Raw genomic sequence first — 10,012 nt, forward strand, 5'->3', positions numbered from 1 at the left:
GAAACCGAGGAAGTTTCGCTCTTTGGGCGCTGGGTTGGGTAAAGGCGTCATAGGCGCAAGGCTCAGCAACCCATAAGGTGGCAAGGACTAGTCGTCGCTAGATGGACCGCTCTGCGATGATTGCACTGGCGAATTAGCTACAAGCGTGGCCAAAGCTTCCTCGTCGGGGAACCACGGGAAGGCTACTTCACGACTCGAATAAGAGAAGGGCAATAGCTGCGTTGTCGTATCGTATCAGTAACAATGGGAAGGATCGGCACCGACGGTAGGGCGCAGGAACAGGGGAAGCTCGCCCAGTTGCAGCGGTGGCCTCCCCCATTGTCTCTAGCGAGTCCTCTTTTATAGGCCAAGAATGGTTTTTTTTTTTTTTTTTTAATATTTTATTTCCTTTGTTCAACTTTTCCAATCTACCCATATCAGATTCAAATTTCCTTTCTCAATATGCATGAAAATCAATTTCTGCTCGCCCATAGCCTCCTGAATAAATTATCGAGATATATGCACTTACGTGCAATATTCTCTTTTATTTTATTTTTTTCCGATATTTCATCCGAAACCTTCCTTTTCTGTCAAGAAATATATCCCTCGGTGTATATATTGCCTAAATATATGAAAAATCTCTCGTCATATCATTGAATATTGGAAGAATAGAATGAATCCTTTTCGAAATATATCTATCTCCCAATTCATAAAATTAGAGCTCATTAGTCATCAGTAAGTCCAATGCAAATGCGATAAAAATAAATAATATAAACTAAATAATGAATGCTTCTAAAACTATATGTTATTTTTGTTTAGGGATTAAAAATTAACCCCTAATTTTTTTATGCATTGAATAAATGACTGGGTTGCCAAAATTTAGGTGTCAACAAGATGTCAAGAACGCCTTCTTACATGGTGATCTTGATGTTCTTGTCTATATGGAACAATTACTAGGTTTTCGTGATTCATCTCATCATGACCTTGTCTGCTTAATCCAACATGCGCTATATTGCCTTAGACAATCTCCCAAGGCATGGTTCGACAAGTTCAACAACTTTCTTTTCAAATATGGATTCTTCTGCAACACAGCTAATCCATCACGATTTGTCATCATCGTAGTCATATTACAATTCTATTACTATATGTGGATGATATAGTATGTACTGGTGATTCCCCAAAATTAATGAACCATCTTGAGCATGCACTTGGTCAAGTATTTTGCATGAAAGACCTTGGCGTTCTTCATTTTCTTATGATTTGTTATCGATCAATTTTCATGTAGATCAAATTGTTATCTTTTATTTTTAACTTCCACTATAATTATAGGTGATGATATCTCTATTTGTACTATAGAACATATTAATGAAAAGTATGCTTTGGCGACGCAATTTTTTGTTTTCTTTAATAAGTCCAATTTTATGTTCAATTTATCATAAATCATTTTATACAAAAGTATAGTTGCAGTTTTAAGCATTCTTAGTAAGTGGACCCAAAAAAAAAAGAAAAAAGAAGTGTCATGGAGGACCCACTAACTTTGATTGACCATTTTTACCTGAATGCAATATACTAGGATTATAAGTAAATCTGGACAATTTACACACAGTAAATGCTATATTTGGTCTAGTGCAATGCATATTGTACATCAGACTTCCAGTTGCACTATAATAATCTAATTGTAGTAAAAGTCGCCCAATATTTTTCATCAATTGAATTGATTCATCATATGATACATTTGACTCTTTAATTCTCAAATTTCCATATTTTTTAATATTTTTCTTCACATAGTAGCCTTGACTTAAAGCATAACCCTTCCTATGTTTTATCACTTTGATACCTAAAATTGTATCAATATATATATAGTTTGTAACTTCATTTATGGCACGCATATTTGTACCAACAATCAACATATCATCTACATATTAGTATATTATAAATTCATACTCTTAGGAACGCCTTGAATAAATGCACTTATTAGCATTGTTATGCTTAAATCCATATAATAATACCATTGAATCTATTTTCTCATGCCATTGTTTCAATGTTTGTTTTTGTCTATGCTCATGTTGCCATTCTCAACAAATTGCTCATTACTTGTAACTTCTTTTACACAATTAACCTCATGATCCTAAGACCCTTCCTCATTTAGAATGTGTTTTTATCAAAATATCAACAGTTAGGTTCTCAATCGTGTGGAAAAGTTTCTTTCAATAATCATTTTAAGTTGAAGGCAATTTTTAAATAATTGCCGTAATTTGAAGAGGTTTAGAAACTTCAACCATAAAGTCTTTGAGTTTGACAAAATGTATATGAAATTCCTCCATTTGCTTAGAGACAGATTTTCCATTAATCATGATAAATTCAAAATATTTAGTAGTTCTATCCGTACTTTATTTGTCCGTATTGTATTTAGTCTCCAAGGTAGGCCAAATGCTGTTGGGATTTGTGTAAGATAAAAAATTTCATTTAGACAATCTTACAAAGTATTAAGAATTCTTCCTCAACACCTCCTTTCATCATCAATTGATTCTTTCAAAATGGTGCATCTTTGGAAGCCATTGCCTCATTGAACCTTCTTGGATCTCCATCCAAATGAATTAACATGGACAATTTATTCAAAACGTTTTCATTATCCCCTTATACCAGGAGAGTTACAAAGTGAGAATCAAAATATTTTGTTTTCTTCACTCTTTGACTTCTCTTTGGCTCACTTGAAGAATCAAATAGTTCTCTTTTTCTTAATGAAGAATTACGTGCGTCAATTGTTGTTTGTGAATATACTAAGGTATCACTTGAATCTTTAAGAAACTTGTGTTAAAGAAATTCAACATATCTTGATTTTATAATGATATTAGATTCAACATCCAATAAGCGATGAACTTTAGAATTTTTAGTATGTCCAGTAAACACACTTTTTATGTCCTTGGTCATAATTTGATTCGCTTAGAATACACAAAGCATCTCCATACTTTAAAGTAAGGATAATGCATTAAAAGTCCTATAATTTGTCATGAAAGTACAATTGAGTTCTAAAACTTTCAAAAAGAACAATCAAGTCCTAAAATTTGTCACAAAAGTGAAGCTGAGTCCTAAAACTCTTAAAAAGTGCAATCAAGTCCTACAAATTGTGAATTGGTGCAATCATGTTCTAAAATTTATTAACATTTTTCATTTGTCAAGTTGAGTGGAGTTAATGGAAATACTTGATTGCACAAACTTGATAAGTTTTAGGACTTAGTACATTTTTTAAAAAGTTTTAGGATTCAATTACACTTTTGTAATAAGTTTTAGGATTTAATTGCACTTTTTGAAAGTTTTAGGACTCAATTGCACTTTCATGACAAGTTTTAAGACTTCCGGTATATTTATCCCTTTAAAGTATTAGATGCCGGTACCTTTATTTACTATAATTCACATGGAGATATCTTAAATTTCCTTGATGGAATTTTGTTGTGAATGTGACATGCAGTAAGAAGTGCTTCTCCCCACAAATTTATTGGCAATTTTGCTTGTAATATCATGGAATTAACTATACCTACCAAAATTTGATTCTTTTTTTTTTTCTACCAATATACTTTGTTGTTGTGAATAACGTGCATGCACAAAGCCAATTTTCTTCACAAATTGCAAAAAAAAACTAATGAGAAGTATTCTTCTCCCCAATCATTTTTTAAATCTTTGATTTTCAACTATAGCCTCATATATCTTGAACACATCTAAAGCTTTTGATTTCATAAGATAAACATGAGTATATCTAGTGTAATAAAAAATAATGTAATAACATAACAATTTCCATCTTTAGATATTTCTACCTTTTAGAATAATTTCTTAGTCATCTTTGCTTGTGAACATATTTCGCATTCCTTTTTATCTAGATTATGACACAATATCATACCACTTTGTTTTTCACAAATTTCAAAGTAGTTAAGCAACGTGAGATAATCTATTATGCTACAAGGAAGATGACTTAACCATATAAATAGCAACAAAAGTCTCAATAATATTTATCTATCAAGATTCCGAGCACTTGCTGCAACCACTATCTCCATCTTCATGAAAACAATAATACCTTAAGATTATTGAGAAGTTTGATTACTGATGAAGATAGAGCAATAGTTGATAGTGCTTTGATGTTTTGATGTGTGATAACGATCATTGTTGTCACGCCCCGATCCTTCGAGCACGTGCCCATCCCTGCTTGGTCGATAGAATAGCGATGCCCCAGGATCCATCGCCGACCGATTCATTTCAATACATGTGCGGAAGTGATTAATAAATCCCCAGACAACAATAAAATGGGATAGAAAAGTAGGGCCACAATTTTCAAATCAATTAGCACAACTTTTACAAACGATCTGGTTTACAAATAGAGGTCAACTCTAGGGTCTAGGAAGTCTATCTTCAAAAAGGACTTCTGAGCCATCCATGCTCCTGACCCTTCTACCTTAAGCTCTGGGTTCTTCACCTTAGGGACCTGAAATGTTATCCCACAATAAGGTGAGATAATGTCTCAGCAAATTCAACCCCCTAAGACCCGACTAGGAAGAAAATACGCCTAAAGGCTGCCTAAGCACAATCACGAGTCAGAGTGTTTACCTTGGCCTCAATTCATTCCTACAAGTCAATTCAATAAACAATCATCGAATCACATCATCACATCGAATCAAGAATTCAGATCAAATCATCGATCAATCGACTCAGTCGATTATATGTCAACAAGACCAATCCCCAGTCATCTCAATTACTCAACCCTAATGCTGAATTACAGCTCAGTGAGCACGACCTACTAAATCTTTGGCAGTAATGCTAAATTATGGCTCAGTGGGCACAACCGATTTCAAGTTCGGTGGTATTACTGAATTATAGCTTAGTGGGCACAACTGACTCCAAGTTCGGTGGTAATGCTGAATTACGGCTCGACGAGCACAACTGATTCCAATTTCAGTGGTAAATTACGGTCTAGTGGACACAACCATACTTTGGTGGTAATGCTGAATTACGGCTCAGCGGCACAACCAATTCCAAGTTTGGTGGTATTCTTGATCTAACCCACATCATCAAGCGATTATTCACCTACAATCAACAACATTACACTTCTCAACTTGATTCCTCAATTAAGGGTACCTAATAAAATAATCGTGTGTGGGCACACGGTCAGCCTTAACCAAAAATATGATATCTTTACTTTCAAAATTCCCACCATTTATATAGTCTATAAAACATTTTTGAAGCTGTAAACCGACGTCCGGTAATTTTCTAATTAGATACTGAAATTAAATAAATTTAGGAATAAATTCCCAAATTTGCAAATCACACACAAACAACACAAATTAGAGCTCAATTAAATAAATAGATCACACCACTATAATCAACATAAAATTCCCGATCATCGGCTATTTCGGTCTAATTTTTTAAAATAAATAAATAAATAAATAATTACGGAAATTAATAAATAAATACCAAAAATGGGACTTAGGCCCGAAAAAACTTAATTGGAAGCCGAGACAAGCCCAAAAAATTTCCAACTACTCTAGATAAATTCTAGAGCTTGTTTTTGCTTTAACTACATTACTCTAACCACCTAACATGCATTGATAATTAACTAATTTACTAAACCGTTCTAATTATCTACTAAACCAAGCTTAGTATAAACTAAACAACTTTTAAACATCATTAACTTTCTAAGCAATGATTAGTGACTTAATCTCACATGTTTAACGTTCTGCTTGGATCAGAATGATGGGGACGCGGCGAGGAACGACAACTTCCAAAGCGAGACCACCAAGCGGGGCCAGGATGGGCTCGAAAATGGCCTCGCCAAGCTCACAATTGAGCTGAATGGGTTATCTCGAGAGTAATGATGCAGTGCAATAGGGGACAGGCTCAAAAACCTCTTAATGGCTTCACCGGATAGGTTAGTTATCTCGTGAATGGCCAACTTCAAGAAGAGCACTAAAGGCACGTCGATGAAAAATCCAATTTATCCAATCGAAATCAGATTAATCAAGATGTCACAACTATCCTTAAGGTATTATTTGCCTATACTATTGTTGTCGTGGGTTTAGAATAAATAGACCTCTAGGATATACATCAAAACTATAAATAAACAAGTTTAATAATTACTCAATTTCTCCAATGGAATTTCACCTTGAATGTATTATCAAAGTTGCATGTTGCGTGTGAAAAGAGAAGAAGAAAGAGTTACAAAAAAGTCGTTTGAACAGTTGTGATGAACAATATATGATTTAGTGCTATGAACAGTTTTGGGGCTTCATTTGTTTCTTGAAAAATGAATGATTCGGAAAATATTTTCCTAAAAATGATTCATCATATTGCTTATAAAAATGAATAAAAGAAAAATACTTTCATCATTAACGAAATTGAAAATAATTTATTTATTAACTAATTATTTCAAGCGATATAAATTATTCTTTTTAAGAAAACATTTTTTAAAATATTTATTTTTGTGAAATAAATGCTTCTTAAGACGAATGATTATCTGTCGATAGGAAGTGATTGATAGGGAGGGAGAGAGATGGACTTGTTTGTGGATGGGGTCAAGATCGACCTAAAAATTACGTCGAGAGAGTTGACGAAAAGTCAAATGGAAAAATCATCTCTAATTTTTTTATGGGTGTAAATGATCTGGATGCACTGCATCTTTGCGTAGGCCGGCTGTGTGCACGCCCCCCTATGAAAGCGCAAGTAATAGAGAAAAATCATCTCTAATTTTCTATGGGTGTAATTTCCTAGATGCACTACATTGGCCAGCTGGGTACTCGCCCCTTTTGAGGGCGCTGGACTTCTTTAATTTGTTGAATTGCGTGCATTTGTTAGGTTGACTGACTTGTGCTTTTTGTGCGGTGCGAGGCGACTCCAAAGTCGAGGATCATACCACCTACTCCCGATCTTTATAAATTGTGCCTCATCCGCACACAAAAAGCAATTCTTCACTGGTTTCTCTTTGCCCAAAGACAAACAGAGACATGATTGATGCTCTTAGCCCTATGAGTACCTATCAAGTTTTGCTACTCATTCTTGTTCTAGTGCAAGCGATGACTAGCATCGCAAAGCTGAGTAATCCATTATGTGTCGCTTCATCTTGCGGTGACATTCATAATATAAGCGATCCATTCCGACTGAAGAGTGATCCAAAAGAATGTGGTAACGTGAACTACGAACTGACTTGTGAAGGTAATCGCACTGTTCTATACATGAATCGTGGTAGATACTATGTGCTGTCTATCAATTATTCCACTCACCAGATCAGAGTGGTAGACGATGGGATTCATAAAGGCAATTGCTCATCTCTCCCCCGTCACCAGCCGACAGGTAACTGGCCCCTCCACCTGCAGTACTCCTACGCACACTACACCCCCCCAACCAAGAGTGTGGTCATTGTGAACTGCTCAAAGCTGGTTAGTTCTTCATTCTACATCGCTATTAATCCATCATGCACTGTGGGGTCATATTCTTCCAACACATCATCGAGTTGGAAGTTGTATGCTTTGGCCAATCCAAACGTATCAGATGTTAGGGACTTTTGCACCATTGGTAGCTGGACCAAGGTATCAATTTTTTCTGCAAATAATGAGCAGATAAATAATAGCCTTTACAACTACGAGCTAATCCATAACATGATGGCCGATGGATTTGTTATAGACGTCCCGACGCCCATCCCTCTTGAGTCGACCCTCACTTGCATAAGTGTTTCCCGTAGCATCCTCTTGCAGAGATGCGGACACGTCGTGGGCCAAATTTTCTTTTGCCTCTTTGATTTCAGTAGCATCTTGGACGGCCAGGTTTGCGGAGTCAAGTTCTATTATGACGGTAAGCATTATTAGTTGACAATGAAATTTTACCGCAATTTTGCATGATTGCGTACACTCTTTCACTTTCTACTTTCTCCACAAAATTCGGATATGTAAAAAGTATTTCAAATCCAAGAAAATCATGACGAAGTATACATGTTAGTATAGGTCAACATTTGTGTATTTGAAAGATTTCTGGAGCTTTGTGTTACATGTTGAAATCAAATTGTAGAAGTTGCAAAATTGGCCAAAAAAAAAGAGTGGTAGTGGAAGTCACCACAAACAGACCCATCATCAGCTGCACACATAAGTGAGTCTAGATTATACTTCCTTTCCACTAAACCATAGAATTCCCGTTGTAAAGAAAGGGGTCATTGTTCGGGTAGCTACATGACTACTTTTTTTGTCGGCACAGAGTTCAGATTTTCTTCTTTTCTTAATTAGTCACTTAACTAATATTCTAAGAAACACTTGTACTAACAAATTCCTTAAGAAACAAAATTATCAATTAAAAATGAAAATAGCATTTTCTCTATATTTGTTGACTACTAAGAAAGCAAAAGGAATTTCTTGTATCATCCATCATTTATGAAAACAAAGATTATTATTCCTTGTGAGTTTTGTTTTCCAAACTTCTTTTCCTTCAATTCCTTTTCAAATCATTCATTCCTTCCATAGGTCTCCTAGATGACATGACCCTTTGGATAATTGGGGATTTTATATTTCTACTAGGTAAGCCGCAATGATTTGTTCTTAAAATAATTAAAAAAATTATTCTAACCTATCAGATTTTTTTCAGTGTATTTTTGTGTAGCAAAGTTCGTAATTGGGATGCCATTTGTTGGGATATCTCTAATCTGCATCTATAGAAGAAGGCACTTAGCAATGGACAAGAACATCGAAGAATTTTTGCAGTCTCACAACAACTTTTTGCCCATAAGGTACTCTTATTCGAATATTAAGAAGATCACTACAAATTTTAAGCACAAACTGGGAGAAGGGGGATATGGTTATGTGTACAAAGGAACACTTCGAAGCGGTAAGGAAGTGGCCATCAAGATTTTGAAGCAGTCCAAGTTCCAGGGCCAAGATTTTATCAATGAAGTGGCTACTATTGGAAGAATTTACCATGTTAATGTAGTGCAACTCATTGGTTTCTGCTTTGAAGGCTCGAAACAAGCTCTCGTGTATGATCTTATGTCAAATGGATCTTTGGATAAGCAAATTTTCACCGAGGAAGGTAATAAGTTTCTCGATTACAAGAAAATATACGAGATTGCTCTTGGGGTGGCAAGAGGGATTGAATACTTACATCGGGGGTGTGACATGCAAATACTACACTTTGATATCAAGCCTCACAATATTCTTTTAGACAAGAATTTCACTCCGAAAGTTTCTGACTTTGGACTCGCGAAACTTTATCCTGCTAACAATAGCATAGTCTCATTAACTGCTGCAAGAGGGACCTTAGGATATATGGCACCTGAGTTGTTCTATAGAAACATCGGTGGTGTATCTTATAAAGCGGACGTCTATAGCTTCGGGATGTTGCTCATGGAAATGGCAGGTCGAAGGAAGAATATAAATGCAAATGCGGAACATTCAAGCCAAATTTATTTTCCATTGTGGGTGTATGACCAAGTCAATGAAGAAAAAAGTGTTGAAATAGAAATTGTAGCAGATGAAAGGATGGTGATAAGGAAGATGATAATAGTTGCACTTTGGTGTATACAATTAAACCCTGACCATCGGCCTTCAATGAGCAAAGTTCTAGAAATGCTTGAAGGAGATATTGATGAACTCCAAATGCCTCCAAAACCGCTTATTTATCCGCATGATGTGCCAGTTAACAATGATGAAGCTGATGGAGCTGGAAACATTCTCAATTTCATCAAGTACTCCAATAATTTATAGTAGTTTTCTTTTGGGAGATACCAATGATGTTTAGAGTTCCATGCATAGTTGGATTGGAAATATTTTGTGTGTATTTGTTTTATGTCCCACAATCTAGGATCATGTTAGAAGGGACTTGAGATAGTTTAGCTCGACAGAGGTTACTTTTGAGATTGTCTTCTTCTAGCTCTTAGGTTGATGTTGTGTTATTGTATTTCATACAGTTTTATTCTCTTGCATCCACCTTCGAAAAGATAAAAGCATTGGTAAGAAGGCAAGAACAAAAATGATCTGGTCTTGATTCCTTCCGAGACATCTCCGAGGATTTG

At 35.4% G+C, this 10,012-nt stretch overlaps 1 protein-coding gene across 1 annotated transcript; it reads left to right on the forward strand.

The window, feature by feature from the left end:
* Positions 1-7,034: 7,034 nt before the first annotated feature.
* Positions 7,035-9,704, forward strand: LOC104455556 (rust resistance kinase Lr10). The gene is made up of 2 exons (XM_039317730.1): positions 7,035-7,809; positions 8,605-9,704. Exons 1-2 carry the CDS (start codon positions 7,035-7,037, stop codon positions 9,702-9,704), a joined length of 1,875 nt encoding a protein of 624 aa, XP_039173664.1.
* Positions 9,705-10,012: the final 308 nt, after the last annotated feature.

The sequence above is a fragment of the Eucalyptus grandis genome, chromosome 7 (genome assembly GCF_016545825.1).
Source record: "Eucalyptus grandis isolate ANBG69807.140 chromosome 7, ASM1654582v1, whole genome shotgun sequence".
Lineage (NCBI taxonomy): Eukaryota > Viridiplantae > Streptophyta > Magnoliopsida > Myrtales > Myrtaceae > Eucalyptus > Eucalyptus grandis.

Excerpts from the sequence above, each read along its gene's own strand:
- LOC104455556 (XM_039317730.1), top strand. The coding sequence starts at position 7,035 with ATGACTAGCATCGCAAAGCTGAGTAATCCATTATGTGTCGCTTCATCT. Across the intron at positions 7,810-8,604 it reads AGTCAAGTTCTATTATGACG|CAAAGTTCGTAATTGGGATG; the intron begins GTAAGCATTATT and ends ATTTTTGTGTAG.